Raw genomic sequence first — 26,027 nt, 5'->3', positions numbered from 1 at the left:
CTCATGACCCCATCACTTGACTAAATAGCCTTGCTCCCCATCTCTAGAGCAAGAGGATGGTGAGTAATGACTGGAATCTCACTTAGCAGTTACTGCACTCCAAAGAAGCAAAAGATGTATATTTGAATCCCACAAGGCTGAGGAAGATGTTGAGCCCAAGAATTCCACTTTCAGGACAAGTGTACTGACCACTTCATACTGTTGTATAACACAGACGTACAACTCCCTTCTTTTCCAGTCATGGTATTGAATGAAAATGTTTTTTACATGCTGCCCAGTTCCTTTGGTGTGTTTTAGCATTGTCCATAGGTTGGGAATCTGAGATGACCGTGGTAAGGACAAGCTTAAATTTGAGGATCCTCAGCGCATTGGGCAGGAGAAAGGCACTGAGTTGCATAGCCCTTCCCCAGTAGAGTGGGAGCTGAACATTAGGCACCTTTTGGAAATTTTCCTGGTGAAATATGAGACATCTAAGGGCTCAGACAGAGTTTTTGAGAGCTGTGGTCTTGGACTTAAGTGCCTAAATACTACTAAGTACTACTTTAGTCACATAAATTATCTTGTTGATCTGGACCTAACTGAGTAGTAGGGATGGCAGAACAAGAAATTGAACCTGAGTTCTAGACTTCTAAACCATCCTTCTAGATTGTAAGGATTATGGGCTTGATTTTCATGCACAGTAAGGTCCCTTTCTAGTGCCAGAATATTAGAAATGGGTCATTATGTTGATGAGAATCAAGCTTCATTTCTATTTCATTCTGCTTGTTAATATTAGTAAACATGGAAACACAGTAAATTGTCACCATTGCTAGGCATTTGAAGGTGGGTTTTTAAAGAACCAAATTTGTTATCATAGCTTAAATAATGACAATGCTAATGTTACTCAATAATGTGTGTGTTGAGATACATTTTCAGATTGCTAAATCAGTATAAACAGAAGAATCACTCTGTAGTAGAGTTTGCTAATGACAACAAATTCTGACAGTTTTCACAGATTCACTTGGATCTCATCTGGTTTATTTGAACATGCCAATGTAGACTCTTTGTCTTCTAAAAGAATGGATGAGCAGGACTAAATTGTAGCCAGCCTAAAAAATGATATGGGATAGAAAACATGGGACAGGCAGTATTGCAATCTTGGCATTCAGCAGGCATAAGCATTGCTCCAAATAATGGCCTTTGAAAAATCATAGTAAATGAGGGCAGGCAAGAAAATACAGAAGGGTGGTTTCGTCCCCTCTCTAGCAGCCAGCAGAGCAGGCTCCACATGGACAAGGGTGCATGTTACATGAAAAGAAGACACCATCCTTTCCTGCAAAGTGGTGCCTTGGTGTTAAGAAACAACACCTATCGAAGGCACTGTAGGGTCTCTGGGTTTCTGTACTACTTACCATCAAGAAAACCTACACAGAAAGGTGTTTATGGAATAGTCTTTCAACATAGAAATCACTACTTCATGTTAGCTTTGGGGCCATACATATTATACTAACATGAAATTAAGCCTCTTCAAGGTGTGTTCTCTTGTTATGTGATGAAATGAATAAGATAGTGATCAGAAACTCAAAGTAGTTAGAGAGGCAAAGGACCTGTTATATGTACAAGTATGACACAGGTCTAGTCACCTATATATCATATCCCAATAATCCTGTTTTATTTATATACATTAAGCCACTAATTCATTGCATTATTTGGATACAGTCAGTCACCAGTTGGCTACTCAACTGGATCACTGTTCCCCTACCCTGTGGCTATGTTTGTTTTCTCCTTTTTAGTAGAGAGCGGGGACAGCACATTCTTTCTTATTTGTTAAGCATCAAACACATGTGGACACTTTTAGAATACAAATAATAGCCACAAGCTTGCAGTGAGAATCCACAGGTGGATCTGCATGTTTCTCAGACCCAGGGTTGTAGCCAATAATAATCCTAATGGCACAGGAAGTTCTTGAGAGTATTGTCAAAAAAAATCTTTTTAATAGTTGATATCAAAAATTGGCTTCTCTGACCTAGCCTTTATTATTTCAGGGTGTGGAACAACAAAAAGGCCTGGGGTAAAAATCTAGAGAACATGTTTGTGTCCATTTCTGACAGCATTCAAACAATAAGTAAAAACATGTTTTGTATCCAGTTGTACTTTATTTTTCACTTGTATATTTTGTGTTTATGAAAATATATTCTAAATCCTTTTAAGTTCTGCCTGGAGAATCTGGCAATAATAAATCTTTAGAACTTGGGGCACCATCATTCATTATAATGGAGGGAGATTGTAGCTTCATGAGCAAAGTATTTTGTCATCTGTAGCCTCACTTAAAATGGCAAGCAAACTGTCAAAGCTCTGTTGGCAAACAAAAAAATTTAAGAATTCAGAAATCTGCTTTTCATATATAGGAACAATTTTAGAATTGCCTGTATGGTTATAATTCTCATATGTATATATGTGAGATACATGTATATGAGAATTGTAACCACACAGGCATAGTTCTGAAATTGTTCTTATATATGAAAAGCAGATTTCTTAAGTAAGGATAAATCATCCAGGGTAGAGACAGACATTCAAAAAGCCCAAGCCTGAATTGATTCAATTTTTGCAGGTTAGTCTAACGTGCATAGATTGAACTGATTTGCAAATGACTAGACATTCACTTTTGATTCCAGAAATGAAATCACATGCCTGCAGTAGCTCAGGCTAGAAGCCAGGGGGCTCTAAAACAGCCCTCCCTTTCTTTCCTCAGTGGCCACAAGGCTGGAGGGAAGCTGAGCTGTAAGGATCCCAACCAGTCTGGAGGAGGAAAGCAGCCCTTACCAGGCTTGTCCCTAAGGCCGTGCCTCAGGCAAAGGGGAGAAGGGGGGGATTAAACTCCTGTCTCCCCTCTCGTGCATGGACATGAGGACCCCAGGTGGGGTCTGCCCAGCTTTCCCCCCTACTCATGTGGCAGGCCTCACCAGAGCCGGCCAGCATGACCATGCCATCAACCCGGGGCTGCAGTTATGACTGGGGCTGTGCGGCTGAGCTGGGCTGGCCTGTGGATGCTGTTGAGAGCAGACACAAGGGTGCCAACCCAGGCTGGGCCACAGGGGTTGGACACTTCCCATTGGGCTACAGCTCAGACTTGGGCCATGGGAGCTGCACAAACAGATTGCACCTGGCTCCCTGGACACAGGCTGGGTGGAGCTGTCATGGAGCTGCAGCCAGCCTGGTCCGGGCCTCAGGGGCAAGGCCTTTCCCAGCTGGCTGCGGCTGTATAACAGCTGAGTTCGGTGGCATGGGTGGCAGCCGGCAGGGCAGTGGGCTGCCCAGGCTGGCTGCTTAGAAGTGCCAGCAGGCCTGGAGCCTGGCAGCTGTCACTGCACGCGCTGTCCTTGCAGCACCCAGCAGCTGCAGCTGCACCAAAAGCTGTGGCTGGCGAGGCTGTCTGCCTCCATCACCTTCAGCTGCTGCTGCAACCCCTGCCCCTGCTGCACTGCTGTGGGTACGCAGGCGGGAAACTTGAGCCCAGCGGGAGGGAAAGGAGAGAGAACCCTGTCAGCCCTGGCCAGTGTGCAGCTTGTAGTATGGCTGCAACCACTGAGTGCTGCACAGAACAGGGTGTGTGGTGGCAGATGCAGCACACGGCTGCTGGGCCCCTCCCAGTTGGCTGCAACTCCACGACAGCCCCGTCTGGTCTGGACATGGGGACCTGGGAGCAATCTGGCCATGCAGCCCACACTGCCCCAGGCCATTCTGCAGCCCACTGGGAGGGGGCTGGCCCCTCTGTGTCCACCCTCAGCAGCATCCACAGGCCAGCCTGGCTCAGCCCCACAGCCCCAGCCATGGGTGAGGCAAGCAGATGGCAGGGCCAAGTCAGCTGGCTCTGGCCACATTCGTGCCCCTGCTGCTGGAGTGGGGAGCGGGGGAATGCCTGACAGGGGCTGCTCTGCCCTGGCCAGGAACACCCCAGCTGCCAGTGGGACAGGGGACGGAGGGAGAGATTAAATCCCTCTTTGCTTCAGGGTGGGGGGGGACTAGCTGCGCCCCACCCCTCCGCAGTTTAAGCAGCAAGGGAGTGGGGGGAAGCCTGACAAGGGCTGCTACACTCTGGCCAGGCAGACCCTGGCTGCAGTCCTCACATCGGGAACATAAACCCCCTCCCTGCTCACTTGAAATAAGGAATAAAAGATTTGGCCCCTTTAAATGTGGAATGAGATTTGTCTAGAATTGAAACAATCTGTAGGGGGAATGTATTCTAATCCTTTTTCAAGTTTGGTTTGAGTCCAATGTGTGAGTATGGCTCGAGTGCTTTGAATCCAGGATGTTCAGTGATACCCATGTCATTGATAGTGATCTGATCGCCTTCTTTAGCACCAGTGAACAGTTATAATAGTTAGAGCATGCTTCACTTTTCTTTCTAGCTTGGACACTAGATAGAAATGGACAGCCAGTTCTGTAGTCGTTACTCCAAAAACAAGCTCCTCTGGCTTCAGTGACAGAGTAAGAGCCATAGAATTTGGAGCTGAGCGTTTATCAAAATGGTACTTTTCTTAGAGTAATTGATGTGTCATCATCAGTCTGAGTCAAATTCCACTGTCTTACACGAGTAATGCTTTTGTAGCAAGGAGGTCTCCTGTGAGCATAAAGGGCAACAGTTGGACCCAAATGGGCTCACTGCAATCAAATTTAAAAAGGGAAAAATAAAAAGCTTACAGGAAAGTGGCCTATCTTGTGAAAAACAGTAAAAATGAAAATGTTAAAAGAAACAATAAGGAACTAAAATATTCAGGAAAACAGAGTAAAAATGTGGCTTGCCACTTAAATAAAAGCATCTCCAGCCTCTTTAGGATCACTGTAGTTCAAACTACAGCAGTCTACCAACATTATCAGTACTTCAATAATCAAAGCAAGTTTTGACCAACCATTTTCTGTCTTAAACCAGCTGCTGTGTTTTAGTGTGAGGGACAGCTAAGTGTCATTCTCTATATTGGGTAGCTGTGAATGGGTGGGAGGCATTTTGCCTTCTGTTCTCTGTTTCAAACACTGCTGAAGTCTGATGAGAAAATGCACAATCTTCACCTTATCAAAGTTTCATAGTTTCTAGGGCTGGAAGGGACCTGAGTCATCTAGTCCGACCCCCTGCCATGGCAGGAAAGAGTGCTGGGGTTAAACGACCCCAGCAAGGTGTTCATCCTGCCTCCTCTTAAAGACCCCCAGGGTAGGAGCCAGCACCACTTCTCTTGGAAGTCGGTTCCAGATCCTAGCTGCCCTGACCGTGAAGTAGCGCTTCCTGATATCTAACCTAAACCTACCCTCTGCCAGCTTGTGACCGTTATTCCTGGTCACTCCTGGGTAGTGCTGTGGTAAACACCAGTGCCTGCTGATCCCCTCTGACTAGTTTGTAACAGGCCACAAGATCCCCCCTCAGCCTTCTCTTCTGGAGGCTGAACAGGTTCAGGTCCCGCAGCCTCTCCTCATAAGTTACACATGCTTCCGAGGCAGTGTCAAATTCTACCTAGCAACTGACACTGGTTAATATAATTTATGTTAACCTAATTCTTAGGTAAAACAGACCTTATTTAAACAAATACCTGGAACTGTGGAAGACTGTTGTTCTTATGCTTACTCTGGATAAGCATGAATAGGTCTCCCACAGCCATCTGTCAGCCAAGGGGTGGCTAAACTGGCACAGGCAGTCTCTCTGTGTGTCAGATCAGGGTAGCACAGCAGCAGATAAGAGAAGGCAGAAGAAAAAGCAGGAAACTGGGCAGGGGCACAAAATCCAAAGCAGCTTTTCAAGCAGGGGTAGGGGATCAGAGTGACACTTGGAGAGGGTATGGGGCTAATTTGTGACATGCCTGCCAAAAACGTTGGGATTCCCAGTCCCACCCTTCCCTTGTTTGTGGATCTACTCCTGTCCCTCCCAACAGGTAAGACCTGTTAAAGTCATTTGGAATGTAAGTATTAGGACTATCTGGCAGACTGGTTTTTCCTGAATTAGCATGTTAGCTCCTGGATTTGGAGTGTTACTTAAGTACCAAGAAGCTGTTAAAGATTCACAGAAGTTTAGGGCTAGAAGGGACCTCATGAGATCATTGTGTCCAGCTCCCCTGCTCTGGGCAGGAAAGACCGCTCGGGTCAAATAACCGCAGCAAGGTGTGTGTCCAGTCTACTTCTGAAGATCTCCAGGGTAGGCGCCTACACCACCCCCGCTGGCAGTCTATTCCAGAGTCTGGACATGTGAACCATGAAGAAGTTTTTCCTTATATCCAGTCTGAAACCTTCTTCTAGAAGTTTATGACCATTGCTCCTGGTTTTCCCCTGAGGCGCTTTGCTGTTTGGTGTTTACTTTGTTTGTTTCAGTAGCTCTATGAAATGGAAATAGGCTTTTTAATCAGGCAGGCCAGCCCTACTATGGCCAAGAGTCATTCTTCTAAGTCCTTCTAATTTGGCTACAAATAGGAGATTGCAGCACATTGCTAAATGGTAAACTCACATTCTTGGTATTTGAAAGGTAAATGAAAGCTAATCTTCATATTTTTGTTCTTTTCTGTTGTTCAAATCAGGTTCCAAATATGAATGAAAAATTTTTACAGCTGCTGCTAATTTGTTACTATATCTCTGCCTTAATCCCCCTGCCATTTTTTTTATGGTTTTCAATCACATTTCCATTTGTTTAAAAAATGTTTTTCTCTCCCCTGTTGCTCACTGAGACAGCCACACAAACACGAGGGCAAATGATGAAACTGACTGTGCCCGGAGTTCTGCCGAGCGTACTAAGCAAGCAAACTGAAAAATAGGGGTTCCTTTTTTTCCTTTCAGTTACTGTAACCTTTGGCCTTACTTCTAGCAATAGTAGGTATAATATTTTGCAGCAAATCAGTGATTGGGGCCTATTTAAATTTAAAAACACCCACCTGTTTCAGACAGCTGTTCAGTGTGTTTTTTATTTGTATGACTCAGATCTTGCCCCTGAAAATGTGATCAATCATAAATGGGACTGAAAAAGAAAATAAGAATTTTGTAAAATATTTAATTCAACACTATGACAAGGCTCAGGTTCAGGTATTTTGAATTTTTTCATAAAGTGCCACAAAAAGGCCCACAACCCACACACACGCACCCTTTCAGAGTACAGTAGTTAAGTGGCAAAGCCAACACAGGCTATTAGAGACCCAGCTCAAGTCCATGCACTGCCTGTTTTGGTGCAGTGCCTCAACCACTAGGTTATTCTGGGTTGGGTAGATTGTGACTGGAAGTGCCATCCTGTGCCTGAGACACCTGATGAAATTTACACTGGAACTAGTAATGGTTCCAACTGTGGTTTAGCTTTGATGAATCATTACCTTTTGGCAAAAAAAGTATTTTGCTGAAAAAAATTCCTACCCAACTCTAAATATGAGTGAGTGGATTTACATCCATTGCCAGACAACTTTATTCATGGTAAAGTGAAATAATATTGAAATAATACATAAAATGTTAATATAATATTTTAATTACTTTGCTTGCACTCATCTCAATCATGCAGTCCGAGTGTTGATCACTACATCCCCAAGTTTTTTAAAGAAGTATTAAATTGACAAAAAGGGCCTCAACTCTGAAGGGCTAGGGACAGAAGTTACAGATAAACTGGATTAAGTGATCAGAAACCAGTTGAAACCTGTAACAAAACAGAAGTTCAGTGCACATAAATTACTTTCAAAATGGCCAAAACTAGTTTAAGATAAACCTTGTTGGATGTAGTATCAAACTTAACTGATTTAGATCAAGCTGGTTGATGGAACTTCTGTCCTAGATCTCCTCCCAATTCAAGTTAACTCAGCCCCCCAGCATCCCAGGGTGCTTTGCAGCCCTGGCTATGCTGTGCCATCTGCTCCGGCAGAGTAGTGTCTGCCCCACCCTTCTGCTCCCTGGCCAGAGCACTATCACTGCTCCGGCTGGCAGAGAAGGGTAGGGGGGAGCCCTAGCACCAGACCCCAGCTGGGGTCTGCCTGGTGGGGAGAAAGGGAGGAAGGAAGCCCTCAGAGCCTTTTGTCCCCCTCCCTGCCCGAGCCTCTGAGGGCTTAATCCCCCCTTCCCCACAACCTTCAGGTGTGGCTGGTGCCTCCTGAATCTCATGGAGTGCACAATTTGTGGGTGGTCCCGGGGACAGGCCAAAAGGCCAATATCCACTTCTATATTTCTGTGCCACAGCTTAGTGCCACCCCCCAACATGCCACTGGCATGCATGGCAAAAAAACTGCCCTGTCCTTAGCGGTGCTGAGTCAGGGACCAATCTCAGAGAGAGCGTGCCAGCTCCCTCCCCCATACTCCCCTTACCAGTTGCCTGTGCCAACCTCCCACCCCCTGCCAGGCAGATCCCAGCTGGGGTCTGTGCAGGCCAGGGTGGAAATTTAAACACCCCCTTCACATACGCAGCCAGCTGGGCTGGGCCAAGTGCTTGCCACACCTCCCCTCTCCCCTCAAGCAGGGAGGGAGAAAAAACCTCCAAGGGCCCTTGCAGTTTCCCTCCCTTCTCTTATCAGTGGCTGGTGGACTGGGAGACATGCTCTTTCGCCACCCAGCTGCTGGTACGGGCCACTGCAGGGGTCTGGCTGCCTTTCCTGTTTTAAAAGTGAATTTCTGTTCACTTGCTTATTGGTTCAATTTACACACTGAATCAATTCAGCCTTGGGCTTTTTGACTGTCTGTACTTAGCCAAGGTGCATAACTGCAGTATCAAAAGTATAAACTTCTTCATAAGGATACATTTCAATTAAGTAATATTTACCACATGCCGTATATAGTTCATTAGAAATAGTAGACTAAATCTTTTCAACAGCCCCTTGCGGTAAGTAATTACAGTATTTGCCATCATATTTTTTTAGACAGGGAAATTTAAGTCACAGACAGGCTATCCAGTATGTCTAATTGCACACGCCAATGTCACCATCCTGTCTGGGTAGAGATTGCTAGAGCTAAAGTCAATGGCAGAAATAAGACCTTCAGGCTGTAAGTTCATGATTAGTGCTTTTGTGTTACCATAAGTTTGAGGATGATAATAAACAGAGTTTTCAAATTCTTTTATCTCTTGAAAATCAAAATTAGCAAAAATCATCCTGAATGAATGACACAGGTCCAGGCAAAACTGTCTGCACTTGTGTGTCTTGTAATAGTGCTAAGCTTAGAAAAAAATAGCTCCGGTGACTGTGAAGTTTGCCCTCACTTTTCACCAGTAAACTGATTTACCTGTTTTCTTCTTTTTTCTTTTTTTTTTTTTAAGATCTGACGCAAGTTTGTCAAAGGGAGGTGTTGGGGTGTAGTTGCTGTTGATTGGTTCATCTGATACACTCCCATTTGTCTTTAAATCATTCTCCAGCTCCAGAAAGTCTCATATGAGCACATTTTCTGTTACAGGTGCAATTCCTAAAAGATACTTTCTGCTTAGAAAGCAAGATTACCTGTTTCACCTAGAGGTAAACCTAAAAATGTATCTTTGCAAAACTTACTAGTTTTATCTTATACTACTTCTATATCTGTTTAAGCTGAAGAATTAGAAAAAATAACCCTAGAAAGGTGTTCTTCATTCATTAGTACATGTAAACAAAATGTGAAAGACTGGCAGTTAAGATTGGCTATAGTTGTAATTTGCATTATAGGTATGTTTGTTTTTATATCGGGCAGAAATTCAGTCTGTGTTCTGGGCAGAAAATCAAAATCTAAGCAAGTAGAAAAGTAGCAGGAAGTTTCTAAAATTGACCAGATAATTAGGAATGATATGCTTGTGTTCATTTGGAGCTTTTGGCTAACTGTTGAGAATTTTTATCAAAACTCTTGATTTATTTAGCTAACATTCAAGAAAGTAAATGAATTTGTGAAAGCAAGTTGTGCATTTTAGTTGTTGATTTCCCTAAATATCACAATTAGGGCTTTTTCTTTCAAACTGCTGTAGAAACATTAGTTCTTTAAATTGACTGCCCTGGAGACTTAGAAATAAGAAAATCTGCTAAAGCAGATATAGTGATGGGGCAAGTCACCTTGAACATTGTAAAATGCATAAAATGTACGTTAGTTTTATCTTGTTTTATTTGCTTGTCTGATAAACCAAAACTCATACTGAATTTAACTAAATACATTTTCTGAAAGCATTTTAGAAAAGTATATCCTGCTCTAAGGCAGAGTAGATTAACAAGACAATTTGAGAAAAATGGTACTTCACTAGGATGCATAATTTCTCCAGAAGGAGAAAGAAGTATTTTTTTACATCCAGTGTTTCCACGTTAATGCTGGCATACAAAAAGAAAAAAAATCCTTTCTTTACAATTAAATGAAACTGGAGGAAGCATAAAGGAAGGCATGGTATAGCTGAATTTAAAGGAAATAATTAATCTAATGCATAGACAACTGGTAGGGGATGCACAGGGGTTCCCCTGATGGGGCTGGTGCCCCTCCCCGACAGCCAACACTGATGCTGTCGGCAGGGCTGGTGCCACCCTGGTAGGGCCATGACTGTCAGCAGCTTCTGCAGGTGCCCCACCAGATTCAGGAGGCACCAGTCACTCATGATCTAATGGGCTTTATCTTACATGTAAGCATAAGAATAAAATGGCAGCAATCATAATTAAGAGAAAGGAGGTGTATACAGAATTCAGACTTCTTCCCTATTTGTGTCTGTACTTTCAGTGTGACTTTGTAAAAGAAAAGAGATTAGCAAAATCCTGAAGGGGCAAAAAGAAAGATGGAAGTTCTGAAAACGGAGCCTTGAAAGCATTTGCGTGTCTTGAATGCATTAGCCTTGAAGCTTTGAAAGTCTTAGCCTGCCTAATCCAAAATTCTGATCCCCAAAATCCTCACTCACCTGCTACCTAATAACAGAAGTACCTAAGCTCCAAAGATGCTTTCACTCTTCATTTTGGTGAAGTTTCTCAGGCATCTTGAGTTGTTCGTCTGCACCTGACTAGAACTGCCCCGATCTTGACAGGACTGAGCTGCTCAGCAGCTAGCCCATGCCTAAGCCTGCCTCACATGCAGGAACTAAGTATTCCCTAAATTGCTTGAAGGGCTTAATCTAGCAGGGATTGTCAAATGCATCTAATATGCAACCAACAGCATTGGGCTTCACATAAAATGCAGCTGCAGCCACCGTTTTCTTTTAAAGCAGGTCTAAAAGGGGAGATGCAAACTGAGATCTTTTCTTTGATTAACAAAAATCTAGGGTTAACCCAGGAAGTAGAAATCCCAGGATCAATTCCATAATGAACCAGAGAGGATTCAAACCTAAATTTTCCAAAAGACTGGTCTAGAGGTAGATGGAGGGGAACACTCCGTTGCACAGCTGAAACCGTGATTGGGCAGCGAAGAACTAAAGATGTATTACGCTAGAACAGGGCCAATCAACAACCATCAGCTTCCTGATTTGGCCCATGTTCCCTGTTCTGCTTTTTACTGTGGTTGCACTGATCCTTTCCAGCTGTTCCAGCATTCCTGTTCTGGCTGAAAGGCTGCTCTCCTCCACACTGCAGCCTCTGGTCACTGTTGCTGCTAAATCAGCTGCTCAAAATGTTCACTCACCATGCCTATCAGCAGCATACGTTTTGGCTGAGGCTGTATTATGGGGATGAGAGAGTACAGAGATGGGCCAGAGGAGAATGGTGGTCCATGGCACTGTTGTGTCTCAAGCTGTAGGGTGTTGTGGTTATAAGTTGCCAACCCCTGAGCTAGAGAAAGTGCAAAAGGAAGCGTGACTATAGCCTTGCACTCACCTGGGATGGGGGAATACTGACTTCCAATATCTCCTTCTGGGATGGTGTCTGTAAAATAGATTGTATAATGTAAAATAAAGTGCAAGATTTCAGTAAGTATGACAAAAGCCCAGAGTAAGGAGAACTCAGAATAATGTCATTTCCAATATTTTCCTCTTTACAATTTTCAACTAAGCACTCACATAACTGTGCAGGAAGTCCTTCTCACTGAAGCCTGCTCCTGTGAGTACTTATGCACATTACACAATGGATTTGTATAAGATAGTTTGGATAGTGATTATCAGGCAGGGGTTTGGACTAGACGACCAGTGGAGGTCCCTTTTAACCCTACTTCTGTATGATTCTATGTCCTCAGTAACTTGGGGTTAGTAAGTGTTTTCCCCAAACCTAAGACTTCTCACAAGCCCGGAGTGTCTCATATTTGAGTTTGCAAGATGGGCCAAGGAGAAATGGATTTCAAAAAGTTAAGGGCTTTGTTCTCTAGATCAGGGGTGGGCATAATATAGCGTGCCCGCCAACTGACTGGATCTGGCCTGCAGCTGCCCCCGTGGTGCTCCACATGAAGCCAAGCCCCACCCGCTCCTGCAGGGCAGCCCACGCTGTGCTGCTCCTGCTGGTCCTGGCCCTAGCCAGCATGCAGCTTCTGGCGGAGCTGTTCCCAGTGCTGCTGGAGCTGGCCAGATGTTCCTCTACTCCCCTCACCTCCAGTGGGAGCTGCCAAGCTGAAGCTTTCTCTCCGCCTGCCTGCCCAGGGCAGTGCAACAGGGGCAAGAGAAGGAAGAGGAGTGCCCACTGAAGATGAGGGGAGCACAGCTGCACCAGACTGGCTGCAGCCACACTGCAAACAGCCCCGCTAGAACCTGCATATTGGCTGGGGCCCAGCTCAACAGCTATTCTGCTCCCCTTGCCTCCAGCTGCAGCTCCTGCTCCTGCCACACCACACCGGGCAGGCAGGTGGGGTAGAAGCTTTAGCTGGGCAGCTCCTGCTCAGTGCATGAAGCTCAGCTCTAGCTCCCAGCCACCTTCTACCTGCTCCACCCACCTGGTGTGATTAGCAGCCATCTGCAGGTGGGCAGAGTGGGTGGAAGGTGGCCTGAAGCCAGAGCTCCATGAGCTGGGCAGGAACCACCCAGCTGAGGCTTCCCACCTGTCTGATCCACAGCCAGCATGCACAGCTTCCAGTGGAGCTGTTCCTGGTGTGGCTGCAGTCGGCCGGGTGCTGCTGTGCACCCTGCACCTCCCGGCAGCTGGCTGCAGCCATGCTGGCAACAGCCACACCAGAAGCTGCATGCTGGCTGAGTCCCAGGCTGGGGCCAAAATCAGGGCTGGGGCTGTGGGGGCCGGGGCCAGCAGGTGTGGATGCGAGCACGATATGGCCATGCAGAGCACTGTGGGGGCAGCCACCAACCAGGAGAGCTCTGCTGCATGCACCCCCTGCCTCCCCTCACCCCTGGCTGGCTCCCAGGAAGCCCCCTCCCGCACATGCGCATGCTTCCTCCACACACCCCCAGCACTCCCCCTCTCTCCTCACCCCCAGAAGGCTACAGACAGTCCCCCCCTCCCCACACACATGCCCCTTCCACACACCCCATACAACCCTTCTTCCCCTGCACAGGGCAGGACATGCAGGGAGCAGATAATACCTGTCCTGCTCCTGAACACTGTTCCCCACCCACCAAGCCCCAGAGGGAGTTTTGGTGAGTTGTTGGGAATGGAATTGCTGACCCAGTCCACAGCAGCTCATCAAAACTCTCTTTCTGGCCTGTAGGTCTAAGTAATTGCCCGCTTCTGCTCTAGATGCTGATGAAGGTTAATGGAGCTGCCTGGTCAAACACTGTACTCATTAGCAAGTGCTTGAAGGACTTGAACATAAAACCAATTGTGGTTCTACACCAGTAGTTCTCAACCTATTTAGACTCTAGGCACCCCTCAATGGACTCCTTAGAAAATGCCAGCTCTTAGTTTTTCACTTGTTTTTTGACTATGGAAGAATAATAGAGCAATTCTTCTGTTGCAAAGAACTCAGGAAGACCACAACAGCTCAGAATGGCTTCTAATACTATGGATTTGCATTCATAGGTATGTTTGTTTTTATATCAGGCAGAAATTCTGTCTGCATTCTGGGCAGAAAATCAAAATCTAAGCAAGTAGGAAAGTAGCAGGAAGTTTCTAAAATTGACCAGATAATTAGGAATGATATGCTTGTGTTCTTTTGGAGCCTTTGGCTAACTGTTGAGAATTTTTATCAAAACCCTTGATTTATTTGCCTAACATTCAAGAAAGTAAATAAATTTGTGAAAGTAAGTTGTGCATTTTAGTTGCATTTTGAAATCTCAGGGTTTATCTTCTGAATCATGTTTGTACACTTAACAGTGCTAACATTGCATGGCACCCTGTAGCACCCTTGGAAGGATCTTCAGGTAGCCCAGCATGCCATGGTACCTCGGTTGAGAATCACTGTTTTACACCAAAGGCCTGATCCTGCAAACATGCATGGACACAATTATAATCCATTCAGACTACATGCACACAGGCTGGCTCCAATTTTGTGTTGGTACTTATGTCCTAAGACATATTTCTGTCACTTTCTTCCTTCTTTTCCATATATAGTACAGGCTGTCTAATATCACACAGAATTTCTCTCAGGTTAATCCATCAGTAAATTAATTCATGGCAACATGTTTGCTACATCGTTTCCTCACCCTTCAACTAAGAAAATGCATGTATTGAAATGATACTTGTTGGAAGAAGATTTTTGTAACAAGCATTTTTATTGTGCACAATGGGGATTTTCTTAGGGATGATCTTGATCTGAGCAGGGGGTTGGACTAGACCTCCTGAGGTCCCTTCCAACGCTAATTTTCTATGATTCCTTATCATAGAGGTTTTGGTGGGAAGTTTTGGATCACTTAGTCTGATTTGTCTAATTTTTAGCTACAGATTAAAAATAAACATTTGGAACCTGTGTCAATCTGGTTCCCATAGGGGAAGATATCTGGTTTTAGAGATACTGCTATGAATGAATATGCCCTTGTGTCAGAAAGGACCCAGTTCTTTAATTTCTTCAATGAGAGGACAGAATCTGGCCCTTGGAATTCAAGCCTGCCTGGCTCTCTCTGACCCAATGCCAGATTCATTAATCAGTCTCAGTTTCAGTGCTGGAGAAGTGGCAGAAAGGAATAAACAGCAGCTAACTCAGGTAGGAAATTGCATAAAACAGTGTGATATTCCTTAGCTTTCAGTTGTTATATCAAGACTATTATTTCCAGGAAAAAATTGAGTAATTTACTGTAGTTTTTGACAGAAGGTGAGTCCTAGCTTCCCATACTGGTGTTTAAAGTTTACATTTGCATGTTCTGTACGTGAACTGTTATGTTGTGCTGCTATAAATAAACTGGAGACTCTACATTAGTTTGGGCATGGCATGTTTATGGCAACATAGAGTAATAAAGTTTCAGTAATCAGCTAAAGATTCTGGAATGCAAAACCTGGAAAGTTTGTAATGAGTAATTGCAGTGTTGGAGCTCGAATGAAGAAAAAATAGAAAATATTTGTTGCACTGTGTTTTTAAATACTATTTTTTATTATGCAGCATTTATGTGCATTTAACTGGAGCTTTAAGAATACAATATTTACTTTTCTAGTAAATAGTTCAACTCAGGACCTATGTACTAGACCCAATTACTGTGCTGTACTGGGAGGTAAAATGTAAGAAGTCTAAAGTATGCAGCTCTATACTCAGTTGTTGGTAGCAAGCTTTATGACTCTGGCCCAGTCAACCTGGATACCTGGCCCAGTAATTTCTTCATTTTGTTTCCTTATCTGTGAAATGGGAATACCCTGGGAAATCTCTCTGAGCAATTAAAAAGTGCCCTATGAATGCATAGTACTGGTGTTTTATTATTAAACATGGGAATAAGGAACAGCTATAAAAGTTACTTTGTAATTTAGGATTATCTAAGAAAATGTAGATGCAAATAAATCAGTAAGGACAAATCCTCATAAAAATAAGTAAGATCTCTCTTAATTCTATGCTGTATGTTGGTCCATTTTTAGATGAGTATTTAGATGGCTTAAAAAGTTAAAGACCCCCTATGATGAGAGTCCACTATATCAATAGTTTGATGCTAAACTGTGTAGATATGTAAAAAAATATATACCTTTCTAAAAGTTTTGATAAATGCATTTTAAAGTCAGATGGGCGGGGGTAAAATACATTTTCTGTTACTTTCTCAATGTGTAGCAATAATTAACTAGCAATAAATGTTTCAAGAATTATTATTCAGAGAAGCCACTTCATTGCAACATCCACTATGATGCTTAGAAAAATGAAAATACTGTTGTATTTAATCTCAGATAAAGGGGGGCCTTTTAATAATTATGCAGAATATCCTTCTATGCTAATTATTTGCCCATATTCCACATACACACATCCCTATTTTATTAACCTAAAGGAAGCTGGGAGCTTTTTATATATCATTGGTTTCTGATTTCCTACCATTTTGAGACAAGCAGAGAGGAAAGTAGCAATATAAAGGAGCATTGTGCTTGTATTTATCCAGAATTTTCTCAGTCTGCAGCAGTTTCCTCTCTTAATGTTATTACAAAGAACAAACACAAACTAGTCATTCACACTCATTTGTCTAATTTGAGGAAAACACTAATGAGTTCTTTTGTATTTTGTTTGCAGAACAGAGTGTTCTGAAAGTCAACACATTCTGGAGGGAACCTTTAAGCAGAAGGTGCAGTACTGTTTACCCTGAAGAAGCTCGAGTGTGTGCTGGAAAGTGCTGACAGCTCAAATGGATCGCATGGAACTGCAGAAAGTCAACATCGAACTTGATGATGAAAGCAATAGTGGAGAAAGCATTGAAGACAGCTACACTGAAACAGGAGATTCAGAAAAGGCTACTATTAGCAGGTATGCATTTAAATGTTTTTATAGGAAAGCTAAAATGAAGTAATCAGAGACTTATTAGGTGACATATTTAAATCAATAAAATGGTTTCGTGAATATTGCCCCATCACTGTATTCTTTGGCATGACTGGAATAGAACAGTCTGGCTAGAATAGCTGGGATAATCCAATGATGAGATGCGTTGGCAGGTTTTGTAGGGACATTTGTCAGTTTTGATTCCATACCTCATGACTCTGAACCCATGCTGTTCAATTTCATAATAGTTCAATTCACCTTATTAATGTGAACATCTATAAATGGGGAATTGCAGGAATATTTTTACCTAAATATAAATTTTTTCACTTGGAATTGTTTGTTTATGGTTTGTGTGTTCACATGTCTTTTAGTTTAAAAACAACTAGTTTAAAACTAAGTTCAAGACAAAGTAATGACCCCATTAAGCATGCAATTAAGAATCGAGTTTTTTATACTGGAAAGTTTTTCTGAAGCAAAACTCCCATGGAAGTTAGTGGCAGTGGTGGGTACTGAACAGCAGTGAAAATCAACCCATTTTTCAGGTGCTTAAATAAAGAGTTAGGAGTATAACTTTGGGAACCACAGTTAAATATGTTATCCATTGTTTTTAGGTGATATGCCTGGCTCCAGAATTCAGTTTAACACTTAAAAGAAAATCATAGTTTCTAATTGACACCAGAATGTGACCCAAATCAAACTTCAGGTCTAGATCCAAACATTTTTGGATAAATAAAAGCAATTAAGGTTTGGTTGAGAGTTGAAAAAAGTGCATTTTAAGGATGGATTTGAAATGAAAAGAGTATTGCTTGCTGGATGGGGTTTCTGAACGCAATCCAGATATATGTGATTTAATGGAACAAGGCATGCAAGAATGTAAATAAAAGTGCCAAGGTGTAAGATTCTGGGAAAGCAGCAAAGAACAGAGAAGGTGAGAGATGCATTCAGGACCACAGCCTGACTTGTAGCTTAAATATTCCTAAAGCTAAACATAACATTCATTCTTAAGCAAAATTCTAAGCACCATATTCAGTTTAAATCATGTGCTTCCTTAAGCAACATTTCCAAAGATTCCAAGGGCATTTTGTTTGAAGAAATGCTAAATAAAAACTGAGTAAGGATTTCTTAATTCAAATCTTAATTCAGCAGAAGACTTTCCACTAATTTCAGTGGAAATTAGTATCTAGTGCATTAAAAAGTTAGTCACTGTTTTCTCATTTTGGAATTTCTTTGTATTCAGTCAATATGCAGAAAGTCAGAAGTTCCTTACAAATGGATATCTGGAAAAAAAGAAATTGGAAGACTATAAAGAAGAATATGTAAGTTTATTGTTTATTGTTATTTTTTAAGTAATAAAAACATGAATATTGGGAAATAAAAATAGTCTAGCTGAGTCTCTGCAAAAGTTATTTTGAAAGTTATTTTGAAAAGTGTTATTCTAAAGCATATTCTGTCTATTCAGTTTACTTCTGTTTTCAAAAGCAGGTTATATATGTTTTTATGCATAGTATGGCATCATGTGTCACTAGAAGTACTATGTGTGTCTCTACTCTGATTATAAAAAAGATATGAGGTTCCATGTTTAACACACACAAATGATTTCTTAATGAAACCTGCTCTATTTACAAGTACACAGATGTTTTTGAACTCTCAGCCTTAAAGATTCCTGTGTCCATATTCTCCATATTTGTCCTCAACTCCATCTTTGCAATCCCATTGTCCCAGAAGTTGTAACTGTCAGTCATCAGCGAGTTTGCACACGTGTTACCGAGGATAGTGTTTGGTCCATAGGAACTCTGTTACTGCTGATGGCAGAGAAGAAAATAACCCAGCTTGATTGTCAATAGTTAGAGAAAAATCTTGTAAATTGAGCAAACAAACCTGGACCATTCCTTTCTTAGAGTCGCATTTCAGTGTACAACCAAACTTTAATGCATCCTGCTTAAAACAGTGGAGCCAGATGTGATCAGCTTTACACAAATCAGAGGCTTCCATCATGCAAATGCACATATTTAACTTTATGCACCATGGGCCATCCCTTGAGCTATTAGGAAATTCTCCCATGCGCAGAGTTAAGGATATGTCTAAGCATTTGCAGGATCAGGGTCTTAGACTAAAACATCTTTAAGGTAGACTGTTTCTGCATCTGACTTTTTACAGTCCCCAGCATATTGCTATCTTGATAAAGGGCTCTGGGCCTCAGGGTAATATAAATATTAAATAATTCCAGGACTCTACTGAAATCAGTGGAGTTCCTTAACGAGTATAAGAGCATGAAGCACTGTTTTTTTCTGCTGTTATGTCTTGATACTTATCTTCATTCAAAGTTTATACTTAAGGCTATTATAAGCCCAAAAAAAGCCAGTTAATTGAAAATGTCATTTTTGTTGAGTAATTATAAACATTACTTGCAGTTTTTATCTCATTCATTATTATGGATATCATTTTCCACTTGCTTTGGAGATAAAAAGAGCAATGGTGCTGCTGCTGCAACTATTTACTTTTATGACTAGTACTTGAAGTGAAGGGGAATTCATCTGACAGTAAACACTCTCAGGATCAAACACGTGGGAAGACTATCTACATCACTCAAAATGGCACTTGAGGGTGAAAAACAGCAACTAAGAAAACAGCAGTTTTACATTGCCATCATTAAAGCACAAATTAATTGCCATTTTCTTTTGTTGTTTCCAACAGCATCCAGGAACTGCATCTTTTGGCATGTCCGCGTTTAACTTGAGCAATGCCATCATGGGCAGTGGCATCTTAGGGCTGTCATATGCCATGGCCAACACCGGAATTATACTGTTTGTGTAAGTCAATGAAAGGGGGTTCAAAGGTAGAGCAGAAGATAATTAGAACGTCAAAGCCAAGGCTTCTGTGGTTGAATAAAAATGTTTGAGAACACATTCTGTGGTTAAAGATATCTGTGAAGTCTCCACCATTGGAAACATTTAAATTGCATTGCAAAAATCTGTCTAATGCTGATAAAACTCTAATTTCAGCTATGTTTTCAGCTAGACTGTCTTGTGTGAATTCATACTGTCCAGTAAATGCCAGATTGGAAGGACAGCTAACTTCCCCTAAAATAACAGCAGCAGCAGTCTCACTATTTCAGTACAGGCAGTTCCACAAAAGCAATACATTATGCACTGAATTATAACCATATAATCACTATATAGAAATGGAGGCAGAAAACCCACTGGTCATATAGACCTGGAATACATTTTCAGCTCCAGCCAGTTTTGAATAAAAAAGCAGCTACAGATTTATTGAGACTCAGTGTTAACCACTCCTTCAAATCTATTTGTAGCCATGTGCTACTACAGATGACAGCAATGGCATGTAGATGACATACAGTATCTATACAGGATATGTTTTGATAGACAGCAGCAAATGTCTGCATGCAGTTTTTAATCTATGTTCAACCCTATCAAGGTTGAGAGGGAACATTCTGAAGAACTGTTTCACTTCAATAAGTGGCTTTAGTTTTATAATCCAGTTATTGGCTTCAGTCCTCTTTGTTTAGAAAAAGGTTTAGCATGCTGCATAAGCCATTATTTTACATCACTAAAGACAAGTACACCTTCAAATCAGTTTGCAGAGCTTTTTCTGTGCCTGTTCCCTTATTTTTTTTAAATTACATACCAAAAACTCAGAAAGCTTGCTTTGAAATGTTGTGGTGAGGCTGAAGTTGTTAATTGCATTTCCTGTTTTTGCCTGTTGAATCGTTCCTCAAAATTAATTTTGGATGCAACTGCTACCAGTTCAGCACCTTCAAATATGGGGTTAAATACCTTAGAGATAGCAAATGAACCTGCAAAAGTAAAAACTGCTTATTAAAATGAATACTTTAGTACTGAGAAACTTCAAAAAGCTTTTATGAACTCTAAACTTGAATCCAGAAAACTATCTCAGTAGTATTGGGCAAAAAAGCCACTGTATATGAGCCCAAGCTAGAAAAAAAAATCCATTACACTGTAAATCCATACTGTTCAGGTTCAGCATGTTCATAGCTGTGGCTACAAAAAAAAATAAAATTTAATATATGCACAGTGACATAAGCCCAGTTATGTTAAAATTTATTGGCAGCCATTAAACAAAATGTCAGGCTTTGCCTGAGGTAACATTTAAGCAAAGCAATAGTGTTCTGTATATTAAAGACAAACATAAACCCCTTTCTCCACCCAGCTGCTCATTTATTTTCCTGTCATAGTTTCATACTTTGTGGATGAGAACATTCTTCTCCTCATGGGATAAAGTCTCCTTTAAAAGTGGAGAACTATGTGGAGGATATGGTTACTTTGATGGCATGCGTATGTTTGCTATACATTCTTCTGTTTTTATAGAGCATGACTTCAGCTTTTAATGGAACTGAAAAAGTCCATTTGTTAAGAGAAAAAATGAACTAATCTTAATTCAGATTATATTTTACTGTGTTCTCAGATGGCCCTAATTCTCTCTTTTTGAGAGATTTTTCATAGAAAGGGAAAGGAAGGCTCCTGTAACTAAGCAAACGTATTCTTCCCTTGTGGGGAATAGATTCATAACTGTATTGAGGAGACATGGGCCTTGCAATTCAACAGCAATAGAAAATGTACTGGGAACTTTGCTCCCAACCCCATACAGATCCCAAGGGAACCTGACAGTACACAGGCACCTTATAATCCTGCTTCCTTCTTGCAGTATAGCTAATTTAAGAGCTTTCTATCAGTGGTTTGTTATCTGTATTAAACCCATATGGCAACAATCTCATTTTAACAGAAATCTGCTAGTTAACAGCTGTGTAGTTTCCTAGCCTCAGAACAGCATTCTAATCCAGCTCCAAAAATCTCTGGCAGGCTGAAGGAAGAATGGTATGACAAGAGGGTATACTGCCCAGAGGAAAATGCCTTAAAGTACTAGTTTCTTGGGCCAGTAGTTCACAAAGATAGTGACCACTGAAATAATACAAAATTGTAATTGAATCTGAAAGAAGCAAGATGATAATCAGGATTAAATCTGTTTGGACACCACTAAATGATAGCATACCGATTTCTGATGTCGTATGATGTTATGCTAGATACTAGCTTTACGAAATATCTCCTAAAAAATAAATAGGCTTTTAAAGTTAGGCTCTATAATGAGGCAGCTAAGTGTCTTGATTTTCAAAAGTACTGGGTGCCCAAAGGCTTGAAGTTGTTACATTTTTTATCAGTTGACTCAAAGGTTCATTATAAGGAGAGGGGTTAAAATTATCTGCCAATAAGTGCGTGAGAGTAACATCCTGAATCCAGCACAATCTATCTATCTGTGTGTAGCCCAGATGGTTTTATCAGGGCTCTGCTTGAGGGCCGCCATCTGCGTTTGCAAGACTGACATAGAACCAAAGCTCAAATGCATTTAACTCTCTAGACAAAATATTAGATGATGTCCTATATAACATGTACATCTAACTCAGCACAGAATGTGTAAATAACAGCTTAAACCAGTAATTTTCAACCAGTGTGCGGCAGCACTCAGGGGTACCATGAGGTCCTTTTAAGGATGCTGCAGGTCACCGCACAATATTAGCACTGTTAATTGTGTAAACACCTATACACAATTCACAAGATAAATGCAGGGATTTCAAGTAGGAATCCATAGAATCATCAAGATTCTGGCCCATTGTGGACTTTCTGAGTTGGCTACAATAGAAGAATTGTTCTGTTATTTTTCCATAGTCAAAAAATGAGTGAAAGCTAAAAATTGGCACTTTCTGGGGGGTGCCTTGAGTCTAAGAAGGTTAAGAACCACTGGTCTAGACTCACATCTGCATTTTGCACGAATCCAATAGTCAAATTTGCAAATTAACCTGGGGACAATTTATGTGTTAAACTCATGGAGAGCCATACAGTATATATTAAGTCAATTTAGCATTTTTATTGCTAGCTGCAGAATTCTAATTTGTGTTCTGTCTTACAGAGTCCTGCTGCTCAGTGTAGCAATATTATCACTCTACTCAGTTCATCTTTTATTGAAGACAGCAAAAGAAGGAGGTATGAGGAGCAGTCTACTAAATGAAAGCTCACATTGCATGCACATATTTCTTTCTTAAAAGTGATTAATAAACTATGTTTTTGCAATGGATTATGTTTCCTTTTGTTTTTTCCAGGCTCAATAATATACGAAAAACTAGGAGAAAAGGCATTTGGATGGCCTGGGAAAATTTGTACTTTTATTTCTATTACAATGCAGAATATTGGAGGTAAGGATAAAACGTTCACATAATGAAATGTTTGACTCAATATTTTTCTTCAGAATAAAAATACACACTGACCTTTCTTGGTCAGCACACCCTCATGTCTCTAAAGTAGTTGCCATTATGTCCAATATATGATCCATGATCATGTTTGTAGCAGAGGCAGTTACATTACTTGGATCTCACACAAGGCTCTTCACAATGCCCCCAGTAGCTGATTACCGCCTAAACTGTTTCCATATAAACCATGTTTTATTTTGTGCTTAGTCCCATGAAATGATGAACACACTCAACTCCCACAGATTCAAGAAACAATCTAGATCAGTGCGGCCCAACTTCAGAGCACACCTCACAGATCATGGGCCCTGGGCTGCACACTACAAGGCCTATATGCTCCAGGGACTGCACATGCTGGTGTCTCCTGGAGACCCTACCATGTGAGGCCACCCTACCACATGAAGAGTATGTCCCCACACCCTCTCCCTACCCTGCCTCACCAAAGCTAGCATGCAGACTGCACAAACCCCCTCCACTGCATGGATGGCAAGTTTATCTGGCCCGCACCAGCCATGTTTCCCTGCCCCAGAAACCTTGACCACCATTGGGGCAGCAGGAGCAATGTGGGGAGTGGCAGCTAGGCAGGAGCTGACAGGCCACAAAGTAACCCCCACAGGCCTGACTGAGAGTACTCAGCACTTTGCAGAATCAGGTCCCAAGAGCTCAATCCTGAAGCTGTTGTCCACAGATGTGGATACTAGATATTGGCTGACAATCCCTATAGGCCAGAAGAAGAAAGTCAGTTTGACACTTACCATATAGCTGTGGTTCTCAAACTCTTTTAGGTCACATACTGCTTTTAAATTTGTGACACTGACATGTGGCTCTCTGATTCCATGTTACACCTTACCACCACCTTAAAAGACTTAGTGAAATTATTTTTCATTTTATTCATTTTACTTTCTTTTCTGATTTATATTTCCCCTTTTCCTTCTGCTTTCCCTTTCCCTTCCCTCACATACTCACTTCACTGCATACCCCCAAAGGTACATGTACCCCAGCTTGAGCAACTCTTTGTACAGCAAGTTTCTTAACAGCCAGACGTACACTTTGCAAATCCCTGTACTATGAAAGGATATTATAAGCTCTTCTCTTCTGATTAGCACTGACCCTTAGAAAACTCCCTCCATTGTCTGCCCTTCCTTAGTGAAGCCCCAGTACCAAACAGAGCTTAACTTAAAATGAAGTTGTTCTGTTGATGGGAGAGGAATAACCAGTTCTCCAGACCCAGAGAGTAAACATATGAAAATCAGGAATGCTCAGTTGAGGAAAGACATGGTCAAGGCTGACATGGTTATTATGAGATATGAATGGAGAGTCCATTAGATGGGCAGAATGTACAGGATGCTCCGCAGTTCATCGGAGCAACAGCAAAGCAAAGGGAATGGTTAAGAACACATAAGCCGGCATGGCAACAATGCAAACTGGCCATTAATTTAAAAATAACAAATCATTTTCTAAGGCTGAAAGTTAGACACTTTCCCAACAAAAACAATTATCTGGAATAAAGAGAGGACATCAAGTTTACAACTGTTCATTCAGTTTCCATTTAGGGCACTCAACTGGTAATTTCAGTGCCAAAATATGAAACCGGGACCATAACTTGAGGTAGATAAACCTGAAGTAGTTTACTCGTTAGTGAAAGAGGATTACTGTGGGTAAAAGAATGCACACAGACAGCTGACATACAGCAGCTGACACTTGCTAAATCCCCACTATCTTTTACATGGTAATTAATTTACCTGTACATAGTCATAAGGACCCATTTCTAAAAGCTAAATTGCAATTGCTGTCATCTGCATGGTCACACAGTGTAGTGCATTTAACTGAAATCTGTTTTCAAAACAGTATGTTATTTTTATCTTTAAAAACAAGAATAGAAATAATACTTTATTTGAACTGTGGTACTTTGCTATACTTAGCTGATGTGTTTGTCATTTCAGCAATGTCAAGCTACCTCTTTATTATTAAATATGAACTTCCTGAAGTAATCAGAACATTTCTACGGCTAGAAGAGAATTCTGGGTATACTTTTTACATTTTTTTATTATTTAAATGGAAATATTCCATTTAACCTGAGCAAAAATGACTGCTTGTGTTTTTTTCCTTTCCCTCTTCAGAGAATGGTACCTAAATGGTAACTACCTCGTTATATTTGTGACAGTCGGAGTAATTCTTCCACTTTCTCTTCTAAAAAGCTTAGGTAAAACCATTTACCTATTAAAAACGTCATATAATTTCTTTCATCACTAACTGATCTGAATTTACATGTGGTTTAACTGCATTTTTTTTTCTTGTTTCAAAGGTTATCTTGGATATACAAGTGGATTTTCACTGTCCTGCATGGTTTTCTTCCTAAGTGTGGTAGGTAGCTGTATGGCATATATCACTAGCTATCTGGAAAACAATGGCATTTTAAATAATAGGGTGACTTTATATATTTTCCTGTATTTTTAATTACCATTTAATATTTATATTACTGTAATCCCTAAAAGTCAACTTCCTGGAGGGTCTGTCATACTACGCAGTACATGTAATAGTACTTACTTGACCCAAATAGTTTGCAATCCAAAAAAAAGATAATGGGAAATAAGACTAAAACCAGGTCAAGGCTGAGGATGAAGTCAGATTAATAGAAATAATGGGTTGTACACTGCTTTTAGCCAAAAAGGAGACAATAATCAGTTAATCACACCTTGGCCACCTTCAAATTTAACAGTTAAAACTAAAAATAATAATCACCCCTTCAAAGTTGGACCCTTGTGAGGATATATTCTATTCTGATCGTAGGTCATCTACAAGAAATCCCAAATACCTTGTCCTATCCCTTCCCTGGAAAATGCTGTTGGAAACTGGACCTACACCAACAACACAGTTCCAATGCACTTGGTAATGTTACCAAATGAGTCTGCTTATTCTGGAGTGAATTTCATGATGGACAACACACATGGACATACTACAGGTCTTGAAGAGGCAGGAGACCTTCTACCCAAAAGTGGAGTGGAGTATGAAGCCCACAGTGAAAGTGATGACATGTGCAAACCACAATATTTTGTGTTTAACTCACGGGTAGGTTAGATTCCATGGAATAATTATATGGCCATTAACTCCA

At 41.4% G+C, this 26,027-nt stretch overlaps 2 protein-coding genes across 6 annotated transcripts in view; one reads left to right on the top strand and one right to left on the bottom strand.

Moving 5' to 3' along the window:
• SLC38A4 (solute carrier family 38 member 4) overlaps nucleotides 1-26,027 on the top strand; it is a 64,208-nt gene that overhangs the window by 21,632 nt on the left and 16,549 nt on the right. For 3 of the 5 annotated variants that reach the window (XM_090042400.1, XM_090042404.1, XM_090042402.1), the window contains 9 exons: nucleotides 16,399-16,629; nucleotides 17,879-17,957; nucleotides 19,336-19,451; nucleotides 22,582-22,655; nucleotides 22,772-22,864; nucleotides 24,859-24,940; nucleotides 25,036-25,118; nucleotides 25,221-25,279; nucleotides 25,706-25,984. In XM_090042400.1, the coding sequence (XP_089898526.1) occupies nucleotides 16,511-16,629; nucleotides 17,879-17,957; nucleotides 19,336-19,451; nucleotides 22,582-22,655; nucleotides 22,772-22,864; nucleotides 24,859-24,940; nucleotides 25,036-25,118; nucleotides 25,221-25,279; nucleotides 25,706-25,984 (984 nt within the window). In that variant the 5' untranslated portion in view covers nucleotides 16,399-16,510. Of the gene's footprint in view, nucleotides 1-9,363; nucleotides 9,423-14,835; nucleotides 14,908-16,398; nucleotides 16,630-17,878; nucleotides 17,958-19,335; nucleotides 19,452-22,581; nucleotides 22,656-22,771; nucleotides 22,865-24,858; nucleotides 24,941-25,035; nucleotides 25,119-25,220; nucleotides 25,280-25,705; nucleotides 25,985-26,027 lie in introns of those variants that run through there. The other 2 variants (XM_090042401.1, XM_090042403.1) reach the window with 2 other exon arrangements.
• LOC149865765 (uncharacterized) overlaps nucleotides 1-26,027 on the bottom strand; it is a 49,216-nt gene that overhangs the window by 10,587 nt on the left and 12,602 nt on the right. Inside the window, exon 3 of the mRNA XM_090042405.1 lies at nucleotides 11,709-11,756. The gene's annotated coding sequence lies outside the window, so the exon portion shown is untranslated. The remainder of the gene's footprint in view (nucleotides 1-11,708; nucleotides 11,757-26,027) is intronic.

The sequence above is a fragment of the Crocodylus siamensis genome, chromosome 4 (assembly GCF_052110815.1).
Source record: "Crocodylus siamensis isolate JL-2025a chromosome 4, ASM5211081v1, whole genome shotgun sequence".
In the NCBI taxonomy this organism is placed as follows: Eukaryota; Metazoa; Chordata; order Crocodylia; family Crocodylidae; genus Crocodylus; species Crocodylus siamensis.
The sequence above is the reverse complement of the archived record's forward strand: the minus strand, read 5'-3'. Positions and strand labels throughout refer to the sequence as shown.